Below are 27,111 nucleotides of genomic sequence, written 5' to 3'. Positions count from 1 at the left end.
TCACACGCAAGTTCGCCTTCACGAGAAACTTTGCTGTGGACCTTCCAACCAGGGCAAAGTGGAAGACCGGCGGCGTGTTGCAAGACTATGACACGGTATTCTTTACGGACGGATCAAAGATGGCGTATGGAGTCGGCGCGGGGGTTTTCTCGAATACACACGGTGTATCCAAGTCGTATGGTCTCCCAGGTTTCACCAATGTATTCCAGGTGGAAGTACTGGCGATATTGGAAGTCTGTCGATGGCTGGAGCGTGATTCGAGCCCCAAGCGTAACATAGCCATTCTGACCGATAGCCAAGCGGCCATCAAGGCCTTGTACTCAACGACGACATCTTCCCGGTTGGTGGGGCAGTGCAGAGACACGCTCAACCATCTGGGCGGTACGCTCAAGATCACTCTCCTCTGGGTTCCCGGGCATAGGAACATAGAGGGGAATGAGCGGGCTGACGGATTGGCCAGGCAAGGCTCTGCTCTTGGCAGTCCCTCGGGGAATGCAGTCGGTGTTCCGCTGGCGGCTGTCGGGGGCCGAGTCTACTCGCACTACCTAGCAGCCGCGGGCCTGAGATGGCGAAGGCTTACAAGCTGTGCCAAATCAAGGAGAATTTGGCCCGCTTATAACATAGCCCGATCACGAGAGCTCCTGTGCCAGACGTGTGCAAATGCATTCAAGATTACGGCGGTCTGCACGGGGCACTGGCCCATGGGGGACCATGCCGCTAGGCTCGGCTTACCCTACAACTCGCATTGCCGAAGCTGCGGAGAAGGAAGGGAAACCCTCATGCACTTTCTCTGCGATTGCCCGGCTCTAGCTCGAGTCAGGCTGCGGACACTGGGTAAACCATTCTTTGGGGACCTCAGTGAGATTTCTAGCTGCAGGGTCGGAGAGCTGCTTTCCTTCGTGAATGCTACGGGCTGGCTCTGAAGATCCGAGCCAACTGGACTCTGCTTCCCTGTTCCTATAACAACAATCACGGTCTTAGTAGTTTGTGGCATCAAAACGGCGCACCAAAGCGCTAATTGGGCTCCTCGGAGCGGCCACTGATACCTACCTACCTACCGCTGACGTCATCATCCGCAAGCACTCTTGTCCTTGCAGTATCCTTGTTGGTTCTGCCCTAAGATTGTAAAGATACATATAGACACTTTTTAGAAGCGATATTTCTGCCAATTCTTAGAGGAAATACCTAGGTGTGGTCTACAACGTAAATTATACATTCTACTCGAAACAGATTTTTATAAAACCATTTATTCATTTCTTGTAAAAACTATTTATTCATTCATTCATTTTATCGATACGACTCCTAATCCTTTGTATATCACGGGCGTACGTGCGACAGCAGCCCCCAATTATTTTCGCTCCCAATTCAATCCATTCAGGAACATATTCTTCAAGTGGTACACAATCCTCACGCCCCTTCCAGCCGGCGTTGACGTCATAAACTTCTCCACTATTTGGATAGACAACTAAAGGTATCCTTTGTTCGGGCAGCACATGGCCGTTTAGTGATTTAAAAAGCGGAGTAACAAACTACCACGAAAAAGATATATTAATGCTAATGTGTCTTGCAATGAGAGGTTGCGTTGTATTACCTTCGGATGCAAACAATTTACGCCTAAGGCTAAACAGTTATTTAATGCATTACGAGATTTCAGCATGTCCCATATAGACAGGTAAGTGCTTCGGAATGATTCGCCATGAGCCAAACTGCTACCGTCCTGAAATGTTTTTAAATAATATGTAAGCGGATGACTCGAGAAATGATAGAAAGTTCGCTTTAGTAAAGGAAAAGTGTGAAATTTAGTGGATTTAAGGATTTTAGTTGAAATGAACCAAGCAAAATGTTAGTAATGAAATTATGAAGCGGGCGTTCGAAGTGAGTTAACTGTTTGAAAAGAGAAGTACATTGTCTCGTGAAGAATTCAAGGAATATCATTTTCAAGATTAAAATTGTTCAATTCATTCATGGTAAAAGGGATCTGCTTCAGATGATCTAATGGCTCAACGAAATGAATCAAAAAGAGAAAATTGTTGTGACATCTCCGGTATTTCAGCTTCAAACCTTCAAGAAGAGAAGACAATAAAAGGTGAAAGAAAATAGGGAAAGGCATCGGAATTGTACGGCTTTCCTCGGCAATAAACAGTTTTACGCAGTGATAGAGTCTAGATTCAATTCGGGTTACTGCAACCAAATTCGGAAGTCTCTGGTCAGGATCGGTTTACCCAGCTACCTAGCTGCTAGAAAGCACATTTTGGGGTAATACGGACGACGGTTCTACAGAGCACGATATCTCCGTGGATGTCCCACAAGATTTTGTGTTAGGCCCGCCATTGCAGAACACCATGAATAATAATGTCATTAATGTCCCGGTTGCTGAAGAGACCACGATAATGGGTTACGCGGACGACATGGCAGTGATTGTTGTTATACGTTAAAACGTCTTGCGAATAGTAAGTTGTTGGTTGTTGGTTTGACGCGACATAAATACATATCTGCCCGTATTAGGTAGAGAGGTGTTTCTTCTTCTTCAGCTTTTGTCCCTTTCACTAGCAGGGTTGGCTCTCCAGTTCTGTGTCACTGTCCCCAGAAACCACACTTCCTAGATATACAAATTGATCAAAACTTTCGACTCATTAATGCAGATAGGGAGAGTGGTGTCTATCTTCAGTCCAACTTTACTTGTCTCTCTTTACATAACCAGAGCTATTTGGCCAAAGGTCATGATCCGGTGAGAGAGCAAATAGTTGTTTGAATTCCTTCACGTCTTCCGAAAGCAACGAAGGACGTCACCGAGTACAAGAAAAAATAATATCGGTGACGAGATCCCACCGTGGCGGACTCCGCTTTGGGTCTCAAAATCCTCCGAGACTTAACCTCGATGCAGCACATGAAATTTTGTGCCATCATATGTTGCTTTAATAAAAGCTATCAGCCTCTCCCTCTCCCTCCTACGTAGAGCACTGCAGATACACTCCGAGTTAACCCTATCGAAAACTTTCTCGAAATCGATGAAGAGCAGGTTCAACGAAGAGCTAAATTCAGCGCACTGTGAATTGGGGCTTAAGAATACACTCAAAGCCTTCCCTGCTTGTCATGAGAGGCGATTGAAAGGGATAGAAATTTGTGGGCAAGCAACTTGCAAATTTTGAAATTCTACTGTTACCGAAACGTTAACAACGCCTCTGATAGGAATTGACTTCCACGACGGAAGGCGACAATATTTTGTCTGACACCCCAAAAACGAATAAAAGGGGAAGAAAGGAGAACTGGAAACTAGCAAAGGAGGTATGCTCGGAAGCTGAAGTAAGGTAGGCAGTAGGAACTTTTAAATTACTGAAATCACCCGGAGTAGATAGCATCTTCGCAGCATTAATATCCAGAGGCCTAGAAATTATCTTAGAGTGTCTTTTAAGGGTGGTAAGTGGCAGAATACCCCTGTGATATATACCAAAGGCATGGAGGCGGGCAAAAGTTGTCTTTATTCCGGAAGCGGGTAAAAAGAATCCTTTTCACCGTAAATCTTTCAGACCAAACGGTGGAGAAAGTCATAGACAACTATATTAGAACTAACGTTCTAATGCGTAATACTCTATATCAGTGTCAACAAGCTTACCGAGTAGGACGGTCAGTCGAAATTGCTCTGTATCAGCTGACGGATGTATTATGAGGTGACATAGGAACAAAAGAAATAGCACTGTGTGCATTTTTGGATATCAAAGGAGCATTCGATAAAACATCGCACATATAGGTGCTAGATGCCCTGATCCGTAAGGGAGTGGGGAACACCTTGCCTTTCTGGATGGACAAAATGTAGGCAAATAGAAGTATCGACACGTACAAATTCTATTGTCATCAATACTACTCAAGGTTGTACACAGGGCGGGGTACTATCACTGCTTATATGGAATATGGTAGTAGATGGACTCCTGGACGAGCTAACAAACACTGGAATACAGGTTCAGGGTTACGCGGACGACATTCTTTTAATCTGTAGGAGCAAATATGAATATACCCTCTGTGATAGAATCCAAACTGGATTAAGGGTTACTAGCGCCTGGTGCAGAAAGGTGAGACTACGTATTAATTGAGTCAAAACCCCCATTCACTAGGAAACGTAAGTTTGATTACCTGAGAGCTATAAGGTTACATGACACGGAGGTGGAACGAGAAACAGGAATCAAACATTTGGGAATTACGCTAGACCAAAAATTACTCTCGAAGACGCATATTGGAAAAACTTATCAGAAAGCTACAAGGGCTGTGATGACTTCCTGGTCTATAGCGGGGAAAAAATGGGTCTGTATCCCGAAGATACTACTTTGAATATACACTACAATAGTAAAGCCAATGGTTATCTATGGAGCGGTAATCTGGGCAGGAAGAATTAAACTCAGCACACAAGCCAGGGAGTTACACAAATCTCAAAGATTGACTTTCGTATGTATCAGTGGAACAATGAAGACATGCCCAACGGCATCCCTAGAGGTCCTTCTAGGATTAACCCCTCTCCATCTGCACATACAGAGGCAAACAAGGAGGGCAATCTTCTGGATGGCCGGGAGTATCAGTGAGCGGGGAACTGCCTAAATCGAAGGAAAATCGATATTCTTTCTAGGCGGTACCTCAAATTATTGACACCAAGGGATAACATGACAATGAGGTTTACTTCGATGACTGACACTGACACTGACGGATCCATCACAGCAGAGGGAATGGATGCTAGGGTTATACGATATTTTCTATCAATTCGAATCAAGTGATAGATTTTGTCGTTATACAAGCTTCAGAGTTGTTGCAATGCCTCGGGTATCTATTGGAGAACTAATTGAAGTCAAAGAGGAAGATGAAAGGCAGACCGGAATCATCCAAAAGTGCATCGCAAAAGTCTTGGACACACATGCTGAATACAAGCAAGCATATGATACATATTATGGGCGGAAAGAATTTCACAGGTGAAACATGAAAAATGAGGATCTCATGGGGATAAATGCATAAATCACTTCAAGTGACATGCCCGCGGTTCTAGTTGAAAATACTTACAACTCTTTTTCTTGCAGCAAGAGGAGAGTGTACTAAAGTTAACGGTTCAGCAAGATGTCTCATACAGGAAATTGGTAGACGTATTGAATATAACAAGGCTTCGAAATTGGGCGAATTCCGATTAACTAGGAGTAATCGGTTCAAAAACACGAATCGTTCATGCGAGAAGGAATATTTTGCACCCAGTCGAAGAAACGGAAGCTGGTTTTGCTGCGGAAGCTCTGAAAAATTTACTGACGTGCTTCCTTTATGGTTCCATACCTGTTTTTGAGGCATTATGGGGAGAGGGAGGTATACAATATAAATCGGAGCGGCAATATGATAGTATAGTAATGGTCGTATATCTGGCGGGGGACACGATTGTCGTTGATAAATGCTCCGCAGTAGTGACGATAGATACCATGTATGTCGCCAATTCGACCAATTGCGATTGGGCTCTCGCAGGGGCTTCTTTGATACGAAATCAATAGCGGATCTAATGAGTTGATTGTAACAGGAGGTGCGCCATAAGGGTCGTTATTGGGGCCTTTGTAATAGAACATTATGTATGATGGAGCACTTGGCCTTTGCATGCCAGAGGAGGGGACGTGGATTGGTTTTGCCGACGAGCTCATGGGGAACGTAGTTATGAAGCACTTTGATGTTGTGGAACTTACATAATTACATGATTACAAATGACCAAATAATTATGTGTAGACTATACACGATAGAAAGCAATAAAAATTAGTTAATCGCTAACGACGGTGAAACCGAACATCTGGGGACAAAATAGCCGCTCATCACAGTGGTTGTGAAATTCATCCTGTCATGCCTAGCTTTTATTTGGGCGGGACCAAAGAACAATACTGTGAAATGAAAGAGTTCAGCATACTGACTAAATCGCACATGAGATTGTGCAACGTGTATAGAAGTGATCCCGTTACATTTTCTACTAAATGAAGAAAGCCGGTTAGTTCGAAGTGACTGCGGACTCCCAAAACCAAAGCAATTTGCAATTTTTTATGGGTCCTTTTGTCATACGAAATTTACCCAGTTTTGGCAGGAGTATGGGGGCAATCAAATCTCATAAAACAGAATGTGGCGTGGTCTTTTGTTGGCTCGATATATGCGAAAGGGAAAGATATTAGGTTGTTGCACATGAAATGGCCGATTTGGTACTAAAATTTGAAACGATTGTAAAGCTTACAAAAATTTATTCAGTCGATTCAAAACACTTCTCCCAGCGAGATACAAGAGCATGTATTCCAGTTTCGTAGAAGTCTAATTTTCGGATGTTGATAAACTCGTCGAAGACAATTTTGATGGCCTCTTCATTCCTAAATTGTTTTTCCGCCGAAAAATAATCCAAATGCTTAAAAAAGTGGTAGTCGGTTGGCGAAAGGGCAGAGTCTCATACTGCAATTCGTTTCGCTTTTGAACCGTTGTTCTGGATACATGAGGTCGTGCATTGCCGTGAAGGGGTATCACACCATCTCTGTTGGCTAATCTCGGCCGTTGAATACTCAATTTTTTGCGCATTTTCTCGAGTTGGACAGCTGCTAAAAAAGAATAGTGGATAACTCCAACTGTGGACCAGTCACCATTACCTTCTTCGAATGGAGACTCGGTTTCGGCATACGCTTCGGTGGCTCACCAGCATCTAGCCATTGTGCTGAGGGGCAACGATTATCGCATAATATCCCCTTTTTATCACATGTCACTATTCTGTGCAAAAAAGGGATCGCTTCTGTTGCGGGAGAGTAAAGACCTGCACATTTCCATTCGAAGCGCCATGTTTTGCTCCGAAGGGTATGCGGAACTCATTTGTCGAGCTTTTCCACCTTTCCAAGTTGTTGAAAGTGCCGGGAAACTGTCAAATAGTGTACGCCCAGTTTCTCTGCAATGTCCCTCACAGACTGACGTGTTTCGGATTCGACTAGCAAACCCACCTCATCGTTGTCAATCGATGGTCCTGGATGTCCACATGGCTCACTTTGAAAGTTTACGTGGCCTGATCGGAATTTTTCGAACTACCACCGTGTGACTCGTTCGCTTACCGTATCAGCACCATCCATCCTTTTTTCCTTTTTATTCACTGTTATCATAACGATGGTCAAAACTTAAATGACTCCTTGATTAAATGTAGGAATATTTATACTTCATTATCCGAGACCAACACCGCCAACTGGTGGTGGTTTGATACAGTAAAATCGCAAGTAACTTCACTTCATTGCCAAACCGGCCATTTCATTTGCAACAACCTAATACAATGTTTGCCGTTGAATATATTTATATGCCATATTCAATGGAAGGTCGGAATTGGTACCTTCTAAAACAAGTTTCAGTTTTGACAATGAGTCAAAGATCATAGGCCTCATAGTGGCTCAAGAAATTAATCAGCAGATCAAAAATTCGAGACGATGCCAATGAATAGGAGAGAAATGCACAGAAAAAGAAAGAATCCTCTACTATAGGGAGGAGCATAAGGAAATGGAGCGTCACTGATTATAAGGTTTGAAATCAAATTACAAGAAAAAGGAGGATTATCAATAAGTATTGTTGAAAATTCGTTAGTTAACAGAAAGTAAGCAATACATGAATAGATTTATAAGTAGGAGAGAGGAAGTGTTAAAATTAAGTTAAATGGGAGGAATGTATGCTATGTTATTGGGGTTCCTTAAGAGTCAGATTTGCAAGATTTCATAAAGGGTGGGAGGATAAGTCCAGTTCTTGGAAAATAATGATTTGATTCTTTGAACAGAACTAAAAAACATTCATCTCTACTCTACAAGGATTTGGGATTAACTCTGGGTTTCCTTTGAAAGAGTGGTTTGACTACATGGCTTTTCAACGTACACCAAAGGAACATTTTGTCCAATAATTTAAAATTTTAAGTTTTAAGTTTTAAAATTTGGTTTGCACGGGCTTGTCCCTTGTGCTTTTAAAGAAATCTTGGGTATAATTTAGAATGTGGTACGTCGAAAAGCTTTTAAACATTTGAATACCAAATTAAAATTATTCACAGGATAAGGTCTAGTCCATCCGAACTATGTATCTTTGTACTTGGCCTCCTTAAGGACCATTTCGCATGTGTAATTTCAGTGCCAAAACAGTTTGTCATCTTCTTTCTTGCTTCGCTTTTTATCGTGTCATACCAGCATGCTTTTAATATATTTTGCATTTGGATGAATCACACTCGATGGATGAACTGTTGTTAGCAATGAGTTACTTAAGTAAATCATACCACCTTGCATTGCAGGGACACCCAAAACTTAACATCTGGATATTCATCACATAATAGTTCAACGAGCGATTCAGCTTCGACCTGAAAAAAGGAGGCAATGAAATAGGGTTAGTATTACATTCATTTGAGTGCTGCATTTCCGCTTGATAAGGATACAACTCCTATCTCACCTGACATGGAATGGTTTCAATTGCTAAGGCATCGACTCCTGCGTCCAAAACCGCATCAATCCTCACACGGTGCCATTTTTTGATAACTTCTGTTGAGACGTAATCAGCATAGCTGCCTGTGTACTCTGATCCATCGTGTAAATGAGCCCCGTATGGGCCTATCGAGGCCACTATCATGGGAATGCCTAGGGTGCCGACAAAAAACATGTCACAAGATAAGCAGAGCATGGATGGAAAAATTGGTAAGTGGGTCAGGTAATCTATTATCTAATATTGTGGCTTCTATTCAGTCAATTGATTACAATTGTTGTTACTAACCTCTCGACTTATCACCTCCTTGTGTTGTCAAGTAAGTGCTCCTAGCAACATGCGCCAACTGGACAGTAGCTTTCATCAGTTCAATGCTCTGTTCCTCGTCCAAGTCTAGATACTCCATGTAGCCCTCGACGCTGGCTTGGTAAGTGTTGGTTAGTATTACATCAGCCCCGGCTGAAATTGTGATTTGGTCGTTAGATTTATTGTTTACAACTTACACATTATATTGTAATTAAATGAGGAGTGTATTATCAAATATTGTTAAAGCTTTGCTAATTTTGTTCCTATAAATCGCATTGAGTTACGGTTCAAAGAGCATTTTCTGAAATAATCACAATCCGAGATGATGCCCTCTGAGTTGCGAGGTAACATACTTACCCTCTAGAAAATCTAAATGTGTTTGCATGACAGCATTGGGGTTCGTTCCGTTGTATCTAGCACTCCATAATGGATCACCGTCAATTTGTTCCCCGACGTGCACAGTAAGTTGTGTGGCGAATCCGCCATCTTTCACTAGAATTCCTTTAAGTCCCATTGCGAGATTCTGGAAAATAATATAAAATAAGTGAACATTAAGAAATTAAACTTGATTTTAGAATTAATGTTTGAATAGAAATTCAATGCATACAGGATTTTGGGCCTTGCTATAGATTCTACAATGTGAGTAAGCTGGCTTTTTAATCATCTCTTAGAGATAAGGCTATGCAACAGCTACTATATGCTTGAATGATCCGGCTTGATTCACGTTTATTTCAATGATTTCGCGAATACAGTTGCTAAGAATGCATTCAAAAATCTTCATGATATGGGAAAGTAATCGGATCGGACGATAATTTGAATATTCTGCTGGACTACCTTTCTTTTTCCATATTGGAACTGTGGTACTTTCTTGCCAGTCAGATGGTGCTCTTCCCTCCTGAACAATCCGAATAAAGAATTCACTGAGCCACAGTGTTGGGTCCCAGCTCTTCGCTTTCCAGAGCTCAGATGCGATGTCGTCAGGTCCTGTGGCTTTCCCCAATTTCATTCGTTTTATTCCCTCCTCGACTTCAGTTACGCGTTTCTTTTCACGGACATTCATTTCAACATCATCATTCCATTGATGTACCGCTTACCCGGCTTGGTGACCCCGAGGGTTGCAGAGGCCGCTTTGTGGATCGTGTCTTTCATTTGATTCCATGATTCTTCGACATTCGTAATGGTCAGCAATCGTATGAGTGAGATCGTTTCTTCTTTCTTCTCACCAAATCGCCACCATTTGATGCGCCTCGAGCCAGTGCGTTCCTCGCGCTGTTTTATCGGTGGCTTAATTCGCAGGACGACAATCAACGGCCGATGTTGAGTGCAATGGTCTCATAGGGAACCGCTTTACAATCAGTGATTGTGGTAAAATGTCGGCGTCTTTTGAGAATATAGTCGGTTTGGGTTTTCCTGTTCCCACTATAAAATGTAGGAAGATGAGGCAATCGTTTGATGAACCATGTATTGATAAGTACAAAGTCATGGGTGTCCGCAAAATCGATTATACGCTCGCCACCCTCATTACACACTCCGAACTCGTTTCCCCCATGACGCCTGTTACCATCTGCCTTTTCACCCACATGACCATTAAGGTCGCCGGTAATGATGAGATAGTCGTCACCAGGCACATGACAAGTCTTTTCATCGAGAAGTTGCCAGAAGGCGTCTTTCTCGACATCAGGGCGACCTGTCTGTGGTGCGCACACGGTGAAGTAGTGAATAGCGCGATCAGCTGATATAATGGTGAGCTTCATTAGCCGTCATCAAATCGTTCGACTTCTTTAATGGCATCACGGAAACCTACTGAGATGGCAATGCCAAGCAACCATATTGAGTGTGTGTGTTACCAAAATAGAGAAGTTTATAGCCATTTTTACCGCGTTCGCGTTCAATGTCGCAGCTTTTGGCCCCAGGCCATCGGGTTTCTTGCAGAGCGTGGACGCCCTAGCATTTCTACGAGGCTTGTGACTCAATCCGATCATCATGTTTGTAACGATATTCTATGCATTTTCTTGGTCGACCTGTCGCGGACCTGTCACCAAGAGAGATCAGGTAGGTACATAACATCAACTGAAACAATGTGCTGACTGAGCTGACAAGGCACCACGATCAATAGGTGATAGCATTATACAAGTTTTCAATCATGAACTCGAGTTGCATACATTAGGAGAAGTAGCGGTTGCAGAGCATAGTCCCCGGAAAACTGAGTATGCTTTTCAACATATACGCTGTATGAAATCTCGTTTCTGAGCATTTTGCATCAGCTTAACCCCAGTGTAATTTCGACTTGCGTTGCAATGGTTACTGAAAAGTCAGGGCTAGTCAAAACGAAGCCAAAGAGAGACAAGTTTCTGACCTGTCGAAGAACAAAATAGCATCCTCAGATTAAAAAAAAACTCTTTGCGTACAAACCGTTAATACCAATAAATAGGTAGGCTAAGATACCGCCATATTAAGTCCCCAATTCTAAATCTAGGGAGCTCGTCTCACCCAGAGAACCATTTCTTTTCAATGAGAGTAACCCAAATTGGACGCGTTTTGCCGTAGTGGATAGAAGAACGTTCTCATTAGGAAGTGACGAGTAAGTGGACCAGAACTGCTTGAGGCGAAGCGAGCTACCAACTCTTTTCCAGTTTGGCTTGACGCAGCAACCAAGGACGTTATCTTTGATATGATGTTTGAACGAAGGATTGCGCGATTGGATAATGAAATGCGGGATCATTAAGCAGAGCCGGAGCTTTATGAGAGGTTCTTCAAGAAGTATCCCGATGGAAAATCAGCATTCTCGCATTTAAGGGGAATATAGTTTCTACAGACAATACACTGCTTCAATCAGTGGAAAGACGGATAGCAATAGAGAATTTGGGATCACTTTTGTTGTTAATACAGTATTTCTTGATCTGCAGAAACTTATATATATTCACTCCTCTAAAAGTTTATTTCGAGTTTTAAACTAATAACAAAGTTTAGGGAAGACAGGTATGGTGGCGTCATTTTGGCGTTCCGCAAATCCATTCGTTTCCACCAAGTCAGCCATGTTTCAGATTATGAGATTGTCATAGTTGAAATACCCAACCTCACTTCTAATTTCGTGATCGTGTCAGTCTATCTTCTTCGCAGTATCTCTAACAGGAAGTTCAACACGGCCTTTGGTAGGCTCCTCACTTGTTGTGAGAAGTATGACAATGTACTTGATGCTTGATCCAAAAATCTGGGTGAATGCCTCAGTAATGGCAAAAGCATGAGATTGGAGGCTGCTGTCCTCAAATTCTCATTTAATTATCTTAATAATGGGATACCCACTTTTTTCAACCCACCATTTATATCTAATCAATCAGGCTTGGTTCTAGACATAGCTCTTGCTAATTTTGCTAGTAAATGTTGGCAGTGGAATAAATATCTATGATAATAGTCACCACACTCCCATTTGCATCTCCACGCAGGTGCTAAATGTTTCTCCTAAAATTAAGATTGATTCAAATAGGATATAAGCGTAGACCAGCAGCTTAGCGCCTCTAACAGATATTATTACTCTTACTACCACTTTAAAAAGGGAAATTGCTGATACAACTAGATCTTGCCGCGAAGCGGAAGCGTTGGCGTGAAATTTGGTCTGAGTTATCTGTGACAAAATATGTCAAGTTCTTCTGGAAATCCATAAAGGAATTTCGTGGTTACCTCAGCGACAAGTCCCCATGTTGGGATCCAAGGAAAAACCTTGAATATCTTGATTTTCTGGCAGGGCAGTACAGCCCCCTTTTCATGCTCTTCTGGATATCCTTAGGTATCCCACTGTGTCTCAACCTTACTCTATAGAAGAGATAATGGCTGCATTGCTAAGGCACAAGCGTACCTCTGTCCTTGGTACGGATAATATCACTGATCAACATGTACGCTGGTTGGCGTCGGAAACATTCTCTGTGCTACTACAGGGGCTTAACCTCATCTGGTGCTGGTTGAGTCCCCCTGTGGATTGGCCTATTATTCCCTTCCAAAAACACTTGAGGACCCAGGACTTTTGACCAGTTACCGCCCTATTGCTCTCATCAATGTGTTTGCCAAACTGCTAAAATCCATGATCAAGGTTCGTATCAATAATTTTATTGATGAATACAAAGTGCTGCCTGCTAACTGCTATGCCTATTCGGCACGCAAATCTACGTCTGCTTGTATCAATGATATCATTTAACGCATTTCGATAGCAAAAGGTAAAGGTCAGCAGTTGTTGGCTGTGGTGCTGGATTGTGAAGAATGCCAATGGGAAGGTTGATTTGGCTACCCTTAGCGACATAATGTCACATTTCCGCTTTTCTGCTGAGATTGTTTTATGGGTTTCAAGGATAATGTCCAATAGACTAGGGCTGGACAGCGTTCAAGTTGGAAAGGCATTCCCCAAGGATGTGTTTTAAGTCAAATGTTGTTTAATATCTGTACAAAATGTGAATTAATTTTTTCAACTCAAGTATTATTAACTCAATAACGAGTAAACATTCATAACCTTAAAACATTAATAACTATACGTTAAGTTTTCAGCACGTGTCTAGTCTGGCCAGGCAGGCTTTGACAGTTATGTGTTTGTAAGTGTGTCGGCTAATCAAAAAAGTAATCAAACTTAATAAATTTGTGTTTGGCTGTTTTTGGCCATAAATGATAGTTTATCTGTGGGAAGATAGGCTAAGTGCCTGCCATCAGTCCTGTTGGTGTACTTCGTGGGTAGTATCAGGTCCTATTTAGACTGTTAGTCTGCCGGGTCCCAGGGGGCAAAAATAAAAACAACAACATCATTATTTAAACAGATGGTACGTCCGTCAAACCCATCAATGAAAGAATATAACTGATTCAGTTGTAGATAAAATTGTTCAACCCTTACCACAATGCTCCAATGGATGGAAAAAATGATGAAGTAAAGTTTGAGTTTATCTTTGTTCAACTTTGAAGAAAACATTTGATAACCTTATTAGAGATTTTAACCCCATGGTTGGAAGGGAGAAAGTTCAAAGATGGCATTGTCTCAACGTATGAACTAAGCATAACGTTCAGCGCCTAATTGACTTCGCTAGTAGCCAGATTTTTTATGCGAGCTCAATTAGTTTCCCATATTAACGAATCCAAACGATGGTATTCCCCTTCACTGAAAAGCTTTCAATTAGATCGATTATTTAGCGCCTTCGTGTCCGAATAGCTAAGCGGTTAGAGCACAATGCTGTCGTACGGAAATTTGCGGTTTAAATCTCACTAGTGGCAGTAGCATTTGTATCGTGATTTGACGTCGGATACCAGTCGACTCAACTGTGAATGAGTACCTGAGTCAAATCAGGATAATAATCTCGAGCGAGCGCAATGCTGACCACATTGCCTCCTACAGTGCAATGTAGTTCTGTAGTGTACCGTTACGGTCTTGAATTACAGTGACTCAAAGTCAAAATGATCCACCCGGTATAAAGCAGTTAAAATGTGTTGTACTGATTGAAAATAAGTAAATCATGAACTACTATAAATAAAAAAATGTTGCTTAAGATGAACTCGTTTACTTTTAAGTTTGTAAAAAATAAAAAATTTATTTCATTTATAAATATAATAACATAAACATAAAAATGCATAATTCCTAGTCAAAGTGAAAATGATCCATTAAAATAAAAAAGGCAAAAACAAAGTAAATCCAAAATTTTTTTAGCTAATTAATATTTAGTATGAAGCCCTATAGCCACCCTAACAGCTGACAGTCTTCTTGGCATTGACTCAACAAGTTTTTTTGTGAATTCTGATGGAATTTTTGCCCATTCCTCCAAAATAACCTGCTTTAAGTGATTTCGGCTAGATATTCTATGTTGTCTGATTCGATCGTCTAGAAAGTCCCACAAATCCTCGATAACATTCAGATCTGGTGATTGTGGTGGAGTTTCGATAACCTTAGGACAATTGTAGAGCATCCATTTGCGAATGAGAAACGATTTGTGTTTGTGGTCGTTATCTTGGTAAAACTGGAAATTCCCTTCAAGACCCAAATTTCTGGCACTGGCATGTAAATTGTCCTTTAGAATTTGAAGGTACATAAATTTGTCCATATTGCCGTCTATGACATAAATATTTCCGACCCCATTGGCTGCCATGCAACCCTAAACCATTACTGAACCGCCCCCATGTTTTACGGTCGCTTGTAAATTTTTCAAATTTAACTCTTCATTCTTCTTTCTCCATACTCGAACTTTTCCGTCGGATCCAAAAACATTAAATTTGCTCTCATCTGCAAAGATAACGTTGTTCCAGAATTCTGGACCGTGTGAATAGTAACGATTTGCAAATTCTAGCCGGCGTTGCTTATTTTTTGGACTAATTAACGGCTTTATTCGAGGGGCTCTGTTGTTAAATCCAAGATTTCTCAAAACGATTCGGATTGTTTCGTCGCAGACCTTGATACCTAAATGCTTTTCAACTTCTACACGTATTTTTGGTGCATTTATTTTAGGATTGTCTCGAACCAAATTTAAAATCCATCGTTCGTCACGCTCGGAAAAAGCCTTTTTAGGACTTATACGAACTTTATTACCGATGCGATTTTCTCTAAATCGCTCAACTATATATTGTACAGTTGAAGGACTTTTATTAACAATATTTGCTATCGCTCTTTTACTTTTTCCAAGCATAAAATGATGGATCACTATCTCCCGCTCTTCGTACGTCGTGTGTCGACCCATTTCACTAGAAAAACTTGCCGAAATAGAAATGTAACTGATGACTGCACTCAGCGAAGGGCTATAGTCAACTGCACAGTTGCACAGCTACGCATTTTAACAGTACATCACAAAAGTTTAGTACCAAGTTCATTGGAATAAGTTGCCTGGATCATTTTCACTTTGACCCCATATTCGGACCAATGACAAATATTAACAAGTAACTGCAAAGAAAATACACTAATTTCAAATATATCTTGAGTATTTATTACTAACATATCAAGAATTATTATTACGTTGAAATAAATTCATTTGTATTAACTATACTTTAATCTAACTCGACTAAAGTCATTTTCAACGGGTGGATCATTTTCACTTTGAGTGACTGTAAGTGCTTTAACACACTTCAAGGCCCTGATCCAATATGGATTCTTGCGCCAACGATTATTATTATTAAGAGTCAAAGGTTTTAGACGTTTCAAGACGAATTAGATGTTAAATCAATATCAATATTGGTCCGGTCCAACTAGGTGACTATTGTGAAAGGACAACGAGTATGATGCATTGAGCTTAGTTATCAATACAGAGAGTAGCAAGGAAATTGTTGACAAAGTTGTCAGAGAGTCAGAGTCAGTTTCAGAGTTTGATTGTGCTTGTTTTATTTAGTTACGTCAAAAGACGACGCCCACATAAGATAATACAAACATGCAATTGTTAGCCAGTAAGTTTTATAATACATGTCGGCATCGCCAAAGGATGATGCTAACACAAGACCGTAATAGCCATTATGTAGATATGTATCGTCATCATCATCAACGGGCAACAACTGGTATCCGGTCTAGGACTGCCTTAATAAGGAACTGCCGGTTTTGCGCCAAGGTCCACCAATTCGATATACCTAAAAACTGTCTGGCGTCCTGACCAATGCCATCGCTCCATCTTAGGCAGGGTCTGCCTCGTCTTCTTTTCCTACCATAGATATTGCCCTTATAGATTTTCAGGGCTGGATCATCCTCATCCATACGGATTAAGTAACCCGCTTACCTTAATCTATTGAGCCGGATTTTATCCACAACCCGACGGTCATGGTATCGCTCATAGATTTCGTCGTTATGTAGGCTACGGAATCGTCGATCCTCATGTAGGAAGCTAAAAATTCAGAGGATTCTTCTCTCGAAATCGGCCAAGAGTTCGCAATTTTTCTTGCTAAGAACCCAAGTTTCCGAGGAATACATGAGGACTGGTAAGATCATTGTCTTGTACAGTAAGAGCTTTGACCCTATGGTGAGACGTTTCGAGATATATAGATATGTATATTGTAACGAATAACTAAAGATGGTTGGAGTTTTTTAATGTTTTGTGTGAAACAAATCTTTAATAAAATCAATTCACTTCTGTCTGTCTGTCTGTGTGCCACACGTACTTTTCTCCAAAACGAACGAAATTTGGTGGACAAATGGGAACTATGAAATTCCACGCATACAGTGAGTGGCATAAATTTAGGTGGAGTTTAAGGGAACCTCCCTATAGATGCAAAGGGGGGCTTACATTTTTTCGCTGGATGTAGTCTTTTGGGGCATTAAATGAAAGGTCTGGCTTAGTACTTTCCAAAACTGATATTAGTTTTGACGTGAATTATAAAGTGCGCGAGTGAGGAGTCAACATGTACACACTTAAAGTGAGACAGGAACCATTTTCGGAATTTACTCGACCCAAATCGCAACCCATCAGAAAGAGGCCTCATAAAACTTACTAACTTACTTACTGTAGTGTACCGTTAAGGTTTTGAATGAAGTGCTCTATCACACTTCAAGGCGCTGATCCAACATGGATTGTTGCGCAACGATTATTATCAATAGTACATTACCAAATTTTAGAAATTGACTGAAAACCCCCCTCAAGTTCATCCTAGGAACCCCATAAGTTGATCTTAGCAGAACTAAATTTTGCACCAGCATAGAGAACAGTATCGTGCATACGCATGTCAAGTTTCACGAAAATCCGACTATTAGAGTCAATTATACCAATCCAAACTTATCAATTTTGCGCGAATTAACTGCATCCTAAACTATGCAAATAAGATGCTGACGTCATAATTAACGAGAATAATTGACATTCGAATGAAATATTAAAATTCCATTCATGAAGAATCTACTTCTCCCCAGCCCCTTTTGTATCTGTTGTAGATTAAGGTCTAATTTGCTAATAAAATTAAACTCCGAGCGTGAAGCCCATGAGGTTAACAATTATCAATACAGTGCTTTCTATCAAGTTATTTATTTAGATGGCTTTCTAAAAAATAGAGGGCAATACAATTTTTAACTATGTGTACGCGGGAGTGTGATGTACTCATCGCTCCTCACATAGGGAAACACAAAACCTATTATACCTGAAGCGTCAAGCTTCCGGTTCCCGACTTGTTTATTGTTTTTGGCTGCTTTATTCATTGTTTCATTTGATATGATTATCTCCTTTCATTTTCTTTTTGTCTTTGTTTTATCTTTTTCATAGCAGTATATTCTATATGTCATTTATTTTTATTTTGTTCAATTTTTTTTACTTTGATTGATTAAATTGCATGATTCCTTTATTATTTATATAATTAATATAAGCTTTTATCTTGAAATAGTGCTCTCTTCAATTTGAGGACTCCCTTCATCCTTCCTCCTCCTCAACCCCATGGAACTCTTCTTATTAAGGGAAGTCCTCCAATGTGATCGCCTGAGGATGTTAAGGCAGGGCGGGAGTCTATTGTATCTCGACTCCAAAATTACTTCTCGTTACGATATCTTGACATACATTTATGTTTACTATGCCACACAAAAACGTTTTGCTTAGGAGAGTAACTGTCTCAAGTTGAAGGGCGGATGGCTCAATGGCTAAAGCAAAAGGTCGAGATTCAAATGTCACAGAAGTCAATTGTTATAATCGAATTGATAGTACACTTATATCAGTTTTTCATTTAGTGTTTACGCCGCCGCGGTTGGAAATAGAAGAGACCGACTTATTTCCATGCGGTCCTTACTGTCCCAACCAACGGCATTTTTCCACCGCTAATTCTCCACTCCCCTGGTGCGTTCAGAAAATGAGTGAGTGGAGAGTTCCGCGCCATCTACCCGTCCGCATCCGCAACATTCGAAATAAATAAGTCTCAGAGGCCATGCCTCACAAAATCCCTCGTGGATTCCCTCATTCGATCGCAGATGCACACGTCGGAAAAGATACTAGAATTTTTGTGAAATGACACGTGCCGACGGAGCACTTCGATGGAGCTTCAAAATTTGCCGGCGGACCTACGGTCAATTTCGCCATTTTTTTTTTAAGTTTTTGGGATAGTTCTCCGCTCTTGGTCGTCTCCGGCCACTCAGGATAGTCATTTGGAGTCCCTGGAGTCCTTGCAGTGCGTGGTGCTTTGAGTAGCACTTTAGCACTTACTTCTTACTCTCTCTTTATTCTTCTTTGTAAGAAAGTCGGTGTAAGCATCAAAACCGATTCGTTCTCTACAAATCCCTCATATGACCAACTAAATGTTTAAAAGCCTCTGCGTGCATCACATGCTCAACGAAAGTCAAGATGTATAGAATTCGAACCCCAGATGCTACCATATTGGCGTATCTTACAATTGGAAGATAAAAATTATGGGAGTAATGGGAAGGTACATCGACGAGCAAATGTTAAACCTTTCGAGAACACATTCCCAACCTTAATGAAAGGTTTTTCAAAAGAACTGAAACCCTTTTCGCAACTTTACATTAGACGACTATACCAGTACGGTGAAATATCCTCAGTAGCCATATTTCTTAGGATCTGCCAAATAGTGGGCCTGACCGGGAGACCGGAAGAGAAAAACCTCGGAACCATAGACTATCCCAGCAAAGCCGGAGAAAGCGAGGTAGCAATTTCTGTCGAAAGGTATTGGTTTTACATGTTGGATATGTCAACATTCTCGTGGCGACAACTAAAGCGTCTTCCTTTGTAACCAGATCGAAGCGAGAGAAATCGTTTACCCAATGCAATACTTAGAGTAGGCAATGAGTATTGCAGCAAGTTGAATGGGAAAGCCACTTTGAGCTCTTCCGTCTTCCGATATGAGATATGTTCTCAAAGTAATAGTGTTGTTAGATAACAATTGCCTGAGAAACTAAAGCCCTTTATCGTTAAAGCGGTACAAAAAATGCTCTAATCAGAGAGTAGTTACTAAGGAACTCTGCATGTTGCAGTCCAATTTCGTAACACGAAAGTCTTGCAAGAAAGAAGGGTAGCGGACATCCGAGAAAATCAACTGAAACCCAGGACCGTCTGCATGTCCGTATTGTGTGAAAAGATCCGTTTGAAACGGTGTCTTCATGCCTCAGATTAGAACAACTCTTGGAAATTTTGAGTGACGGCAGGTATGGCTCACGTTCCATGAGAAAATGCATATACCCTTGTTCGTTTTCTTTGCCGGATCCGTCGTTGCTTTGCAAATCCAGTCAGAGGTTCTTTTTCTGCCTTTTCGACAGGTCGACTTTTCGGGCAGGATTATTGGTGTGGGAGACTCATCTTTATTCTGCTCTATATAAAGAGCAGTGACCGCTGGAAGTTCTTTCTCATCTAAACAAGAAAGAACCCTTAGTGATCACCACGCTGAGGTGAAGATAGGATTTGGTAACAAGACTGTTGGTGTTGGTTCAAGAGGCATTTCCTAGATTTGATATTCCATCATGGACGCCAATCGGCTTTCACCCTGGAATATTGTAGTACCCTTTAAGCATAATAGCAGTATGTACCATGAGATTGCAATTGCCTCGAAAAAATCTTGCAATTTAAAGTTAAACTGCTTTTTTTCTATGGCCAGTGAACCTATAATAGAGTTAAATGTACAAGAATAGGCCAGAAAATTAGGAGAAAACCAAGAGAGATATTTATTTACTTTTATTGCGGCTGATAGCAAATATTTCATAAATTTACCGGTTACGGTTGGTTAAAACAATAAAAAGCGAATGTTCACATATCAGCATCTGTTATCTGCCAAATGTGCCCCAAAATGTTGTTATTTATGTTTATTTAGATTAATTTTAGGTAAGAAAAAAACTTTACACAAAAGACTTTCGTTATTTTCCTGCCAGTGAACCGCGTTGTCCAAGGTCTAATAACAATTTTTTATTAACAAATACTGGATTTGGTAATGAGTAAGCCGCCGATGCTTAAGTAAATCTATTTTCTAGGTTTCTACGTCAAGTGGAAAAATTCGCAAATCCATAGTAACATTCTGGCGAACACAAACGACTTGAGGGGTGTTATCGATTGAGCGGGTCACTGGCAGCCTCTCCCAAGTGATTATTTGGTGAAATAAAGTTTTATTGTGGAGCTTCTGCCTGGCGACTGTTTCCATAATATTGAACATAGTTGTGAGAATAGTTTATTCATGATAACAAACTAAAAAGACTGATAGCTGACGTCGGTACAAGTACTCTATGTTCACGTACATATATAATTCGCTAGGCCATATTTCAAACGAAAGATAGCCACCCTCATCTGGTTTCTGCTGAGAAACAAGCACTGTCTGGGGCGTGCTGGCAAGAAGTGATTGAAGTTGTTGATTATGTTATTATCAGAGTTTTTCTATTATTTTATTTACTGTCGGGCCACTGATAATGGCAAGGCTGTGTAAATAATAAACAAAGTAATTTATGAAATCAGTCAGAGACAAAAGTTCTAAGATATGAATAGAAAATGTTTTAATCTAACATCAATGACCTAATTATTTTAATTATTATAAATTAATTACTATTGTGTACCGTTTTATTCCAAGGATATTTTTCCAAACAATTTCTTTCGATTGTACTTTCGTTTTTCAAGCTTTGTGTAAACACAAAACCTGATTAAAATCGGTTTACTGTCTGTCTGTCCGTCTGTCTGTCCGTCACACGCACTTTTCTCGGAAACGGTTACAGCGATTGACACCAAATTTGGTAGAAAGGTGGAAACTGTGAACGCTCACGCATACAATGAGTTACATCCTTTTACGACGAATTTAATGGGGGGTCCCTATACATGCAAAATGGGGGTGTACATTTTTTTCAAATTAATGGTCTCGGTTAGTATTTTTCGAAGTCGTTCTTAGTTTTGACTTTTGTTAGAAAGGTGGGGAGTGCGGGGATTTGAAAGTGATCATTCCTTTAAGGGGGCCATTCTCTGAAAGTACCCAACCGAAAAATCTGAAAGGAGGAAGGAGGAAGCTGCCACTATATGGTGCCTGGGCTCCGCAACACCTTCCATACTGATATCTGTACAAATAAAGTTAATAATAACATATTACTATAATTTTTAGTAATTTGCTGCCAAATCCCCTTTAGTTCATGCTAGCACTACGAAATTTCGCAACAATATTAGGTATAACGTAGAGCATGGTGGAAATCGCACTATTACTAACAAAGTTATAATACGTCAAAGTTGTCGCTTCTTTGCAAACTCTAGACTATGAATGTCAATATCATCCGAAAGTGCTACGTATTAAGAAATATACAAAACCTTTCGTACCTGAAGTGGAAATGAAGTTATGTACCTGTCACTTAACGGTAAATTTTTCTTGATCAGTAGATTTTTCGATACATGTATATCCGTGAAAACAAAAGGGTTAAGGGTTTCATGTCCTGTTTTCATGTCCTGTTTTCGAATAGAAGTCGGCTATTTGTTTCTTTTTACTTCAGTATATCAATTGGTTTCAATTGTATGGTTTTTCCAAATAGTTCGAGAAAAATATTTTTTTGTTTAGACATCTTCAAAAAGTTCCTAATTTGAAAAACATGGTCTTGCTGATTTGGTTGAGCATCAGCCTATCGATAGTGTTGTTCCGGGTTCGAATCCCGGTCATCATGGATGACATTGTGGTTGTGATTAGTGATCTGAATGCCAAGGTGGGATCTAACAAGTGATCTGGGAGCACGGTCTTTCGACCGTAAAGATAATGTTGTGAGGTTTGTGGATTTCTGCAGCTTTCAATGCATTGTCATTGGTAGCACATTATTCGATTACAGAAGCTACCATAAAGTCAGCTTGGTCTCAATTGATTGACACCGTATGAGCAATCAGATTAACTACTTCACGATCAACAGTAGATTTAGGAGTTGTCTTCCGGAACTGATGATCGCTTGGGTCCGCTTATCTGTTGCGTTCACTACTTCTGGCAGGGTTAGAAAAATGCGACCTACCAAGTTCAACATTGGGTCTCCATAAAAAATGCTCCTTTCTCAAGTGCTACACAGTTTGCCTTGTCCCGAAGAGCGTTGTAAAATCGAGTTGACTGCGGAACCGTGGAAGCGGTTCGACGAACGGAAGATGTTGAAAACTCTATTAAACACTGGGAGTGGCGGCGGGCGTAAATCCGATACCAAGCGAAATCCCGGAAGTTCAACGTAGTGTGCGCCACAACAAAAGGGAATTCGTTATTGCGCTGGTCACGGAAGAGGGAGATGTCGCAGAAGGCAATGATTTCAGATGTGTATACCGCATCACGAAAGAGCAAAATCCCCCTGTGAAGAACGTTAACAGTCGACACCTAACTCATGATGACGATGAGTTGAAGAGGTCGAAAACACTTCAGGTCACTCCTGCATTGGATGAAATGGCTAGTCATAGTAGCATGCAGGTACGGACTGTTCCTCCAAACAGAAGAGAAGTCATTTCGGCCATCAATGCATTCAAACTGGGTAAAGTCGCTGGGCTTGACAGTATCCCCGCAATTGCAGTTACTGATCTGCTGCTTCCACTTGTATGGAAATCTTGGGAATCCGAGACCTTTCCTAGAGAGTGGAAAGTGATCGTCAAGATATGAAAGAAAGAACCTGCTTTGAGTTTGACAATTGGAGGGGTATCTGCGTGCTTCTCGCCGTTGCAAAAATAATTTTGGAACGCATCAAAAACATTTCGAAAGCTTGATCGACAGAGAGCAGACTGGTTTCCGTTCCGGATTCTCCTGCATTGACCGCATTAACACCCTACGGATCATTTTGGAACAGTGCGCAGAGTTTCGTTCTTCGCGGCACTTGCTCTGCATCGATTTCGAGAAAAGTTTGGATAGCGTGAACAAAGTGTGTATCTGGAGTGCTCTACGCAGGAGGGGCATGCCGGAGAAACTAATAGCTATTATCAGAGCTAGATATGATGACGCAAAATGTCACGTATTCACCGGAGTAAAATCTCGAAGGATTTTGAGCCAAGTCTGCCAGGGTTTTAACCTGTCACCGGTATTATTTCTTCTTATTATCGGTGATGTTCTTCATGCTGCCTTGTCCCGAGGATGTGAAGGAATTCAATAAACTATGACTCTTTCCTCAAATATCAATCATAACAATAGTTTCCTTCAAAGAACAGGTAAACCAGTTTTCTAGGTCTGGTCTCACCCACAGATCTCCTGGCTCTTACTTGTTGACCTAAATTTATTACGCTGATGACATCTATTTGCTCTTTCACCAGTTCATGGACCTTGGCCAAATGGCGCTTTCGCTGCCCTGTCTAAAATTTGGGAACCCAGTTAACTCAGTACCAATCAAGTTGAGGTTGTTCTGTGCTAATGCTCTTTCTATGTTATTATTTATATGGGGGTAGCACATGGAAAGTGAACAAGGTAGCAGGAAACACCCTACTCTTCCAGATTGGCAGAATGTTAGAGAGTAGGCAAATAGAATTACTGACCGGTGCAAATTCTTCTTTTTCTTCAGTCTTTGTCCCATTCACAAGCGGGGTCGGCTCGTCTTGATCGGTTTCACCATTTAGCTCTAACAAATGCCCTGATCTGGATGTAATCTCGAGGCTTTTAAATCCCCATCCAGCGTATCAAGCCTCCGTTGTTTCGGCCTACCTTTTGGTCGTTTACCATTGACTTCGATGTTCAGACCAATCTTGGAAAGTGAATTCTCGTTAGCACGAATTGCGTGACCATACCATTGAAGACGTGTTTCTCGCAATTTTTCCACGATCGGTGCAACCCCATAACGATCGCGGATATCATCATATGATTTCGTATGTGATCAAACCGTGTCACGCCACTAGTCCAACGCAATATCTTCGTTTCCATTACCGCAAGACGCCGTTCATTCTCTTTTATTGTAGGCCAATACTCAGAACCATAGAGAGGGACAGGACGGACGACATTGCGGTGAATTTTAGATTTGAGACGTTCGTTGATACGTCGATCACAAAGAACACCAGTTGTGGAACGCCACTTCATCCAGGTGGCGTTAATGCGTGAAGCAATTTCATTGGCTGATAGCGTTGACTCGAGGTGTTTAAAAAGCTCAATTCTGGGCAGATCACTGCCGCTGACAGTGATTGTGCCTGTTTTATGGGGATCGGTCGTCAAAAATTCAGTTTTGTTTAGATTCCATCTGAGACCGTATTGCATGAGGCGATCATTCCATTTTTGGACAAGTTTCTCGAGATCATTTTTAGCTATCACATGCTAGAAAGACATCATCTGCATAAAGCAGTGTGTAACGGTGTGACCGGTACAAATTTTATTGTCATGAAACGACTAACAGAGGTCAAATATACGCTGGAAGACACATGTTGAAAAAATACGTCGGAAAGCTACAAGAGCTCTGCTGACTTGCAATTCCATAGCAGAGAAAAGGTAGAGATGCACTCCGAAAATGCCACGCTGCAATATTAAGGACAATGATTACCTATGGAGCGGTAACCTGGCATAAAGAACTGAACTCAGCACAACAGCCACGGAGTTACGCAAACTTCAAAGACTGGCTTGCGTGTGTATCAATAGGTCGATGAGGATATGTACAACAGTATCCTTGGAGGTCCTTGTGGGATTAACTCCTCTTGATCTGTATATACAGATGCAGGCAAGGAAGGCGATCTTCAGAATGGTCGGGATTATCAGTGAAGCGGGGCCTGTTTAATTTGAAAAAAAAATTGATATTCTTTCTAGGCGGAACCCCGAAGTATTAATACCAAGGGATAATACGAACGACCTTAAAAAACTTTTAATACCTCACTGGACACTGGCGACTAAACTATCACCTAGGAAAGCGAGGTATATCTACGCGCAGTGCCTGCAGGTTCTGTGCGGAATGTGGTGAAACCTCCACACATGTTCTGGGACAGTATCCGGCACTTGTGTAACGTAGGTCGAGGCACCTGGGAGATTACTTAATACCAGAGGATAAGATCGTCCAAGCCTAAGTGCTTCATTCCAAGTAGATAGTAGATTGTGAAATTCAGCATTAGCCGGGATCGCCATAAGTTGAAATAAGAATTAGCAAATGTGATAAACTTTAAATTCTTCTCTTCTTGTTCATTATTTGTCTTTCCAAATACTGAAACTAAACTGCTTATTCAGAGTCCCCAGTCAAAATAAACCAATCATTAAATATTCCCCCGATAAGATATCTCACTCAAGCTTTTTTGCGCTTTAGGGAGCACTAGAGATACTTTTGTGTCTACTACTACCTACTGATCACTTTGTGAAATGCTGACTCTTTTGAACCACGTGATTCGATGTTTATTAAAGTATGGTAGTCTCAGGAAATGAAGATTCAAAACAAACATCTGTTGCAAAGTCCGCCTTCCTGCTGATCTTTTATTTATTAAAGTAGATAACTGAGATAGCCTTGCCCAAAGAAAACATAACATACGCGTGTGCCATAAACAAAAATTTCAATGCTGTCGTACTTCCAAATGTGAAAATTTGGTGACCTTTGAGAATACTTTATAGAAAGTCGAGTAGGTTTCAATCTTGACGACAACAATGTAGGTAATGTATTCACTACATATCACACATGACTGCATGTAGAAGCAACAAAATGTTTTCATACGAGTATTGGCGCGATAAGTGTCTGATTGCATATAAATTACATAGTGATGAAGTCGCAGGGCTATGTGATCAGACTCTATCGGACAAGATCACTTGAGGTGGTATTTAAAAGAAGACTATACGCTCCCAACGCTTACAGAATATTCATACTGCTCCAATCACATGTGAATTCAAAATAAATATTAATTCTCTTCCACGAGCCACACTTACTTCACTCCTTCACCTACCTGTTGACTACTATCGAAATCGTGATGCGCAAATGCAGATGACTAAAGTCTTGTGAGAATTGTAGATCGTCTGGCACTATATAGTACTCGAGTGATTCCTACATTAATTAATGTTTACAAATAACTTCACAGCCCCGGCGTTCACTTTACAATAAACGTTCCAATAGTAAGTACTAAATTGAGCCACCCGGAAAGCTCTCTTACCATTCAACTATAGAAGCTTTCACTTTGCTTCTGCGTTTTCCGACCCCGATATTTCGTTTGTAATGTTGTGTATGAAAATTTCGCTATTTTTATCAACTTGGACCTTGTAATCTGTAATTGTCGACAAAAGGAATATTTCCTATCACAAGTCTGAGCCTTAAATAGAGTCTGCGAGAAAGGAGCTCACTAGCCCAAGATCGAATTAGCAAGCTGACTAGCTAAGACTAGCTGGTGGACACCCATGCTTAGGCTTTTATATTTGTTGACATGGATTTCGTATTCCTCTGCGAATACCACATTCTGTGGAGTAGATACATATACGTACCATATTTTTCTCAATCTTAATCATTGCTTACATTGCTCTCCCCATTTTTGCTATCGCCTTCCCGATCGGTTCGAGAGGTGATAATAATTTCCATCTTGACGAAGC

At 40.9% G+C, this 27,111-nt stretch overlaps 1 protein-coding gene across 4 annotated transcripts; it reads right to left on the bottom strand.

Annotated features, from left to right (window-relative positions):
* Positions 1–1,228: 1,228 nt before the first annotated feature.
* Positions 1,229–26,909, bottom strand: LOC119659822 (homocysteine S-methyltransferase 1-like). 4 transcript variants are annotated; one of them, XM_038068136.1, is made up of 7 exons: positions 26,461–26,909; positions 9,127–9,292; positions 8,752–8,922; positions 8,434–8,618; positions 8,264–8,344; positions 1,592–1,717; positions 1,229–1,529 (listed from the first exon to the last, which is right to left on the bottom strand). In XM_038068136.1, exons 2-7 carry the CDS (start codon positions 9,281–9,283, stop codon positions 1,275–1,277), a joined length of 975 nt encoding a protein of 324 aa, XP_037924064.1. In that variant the 5' UTR covers positions 9,284–9,292; positions 26,461–26,909; the 3' UTR covers positions 1,229–1,274. The 4 variants fall into 4 exon arrangements, with proteins under 4 accessions (XP_037924064.1, XP_037924056.1, XP_037924038.1 ...); XM_038068128.1 differs by having other exon boundaries at positions 26,478–26,909; XM_038068110.1 differs by having other exon boundaries at positions 26,682–26,909.
* Between the last annotated feature and the right edge of the window lie 202 nt (positions 26,910–27,111).

Source organism: Hermetia illucens, chromosome 1 (assembly GCF_905115235.1).
Source record: "Hermetia illucens chromosome 1, iHerIll2.2.curated.20191125, whole genome shotgun sequence".
NCBI lineage: Eukaryota > Metazoa > Arthropoda > Insecta > Diptera > Stratiomyidae > Hermetia > Hermetia illucens.
The sequence above is the reverse complement of the archived record's forward strand: the minus strand, read 5'-3'. Positions and strand labels throughout refer to the sequence as shown.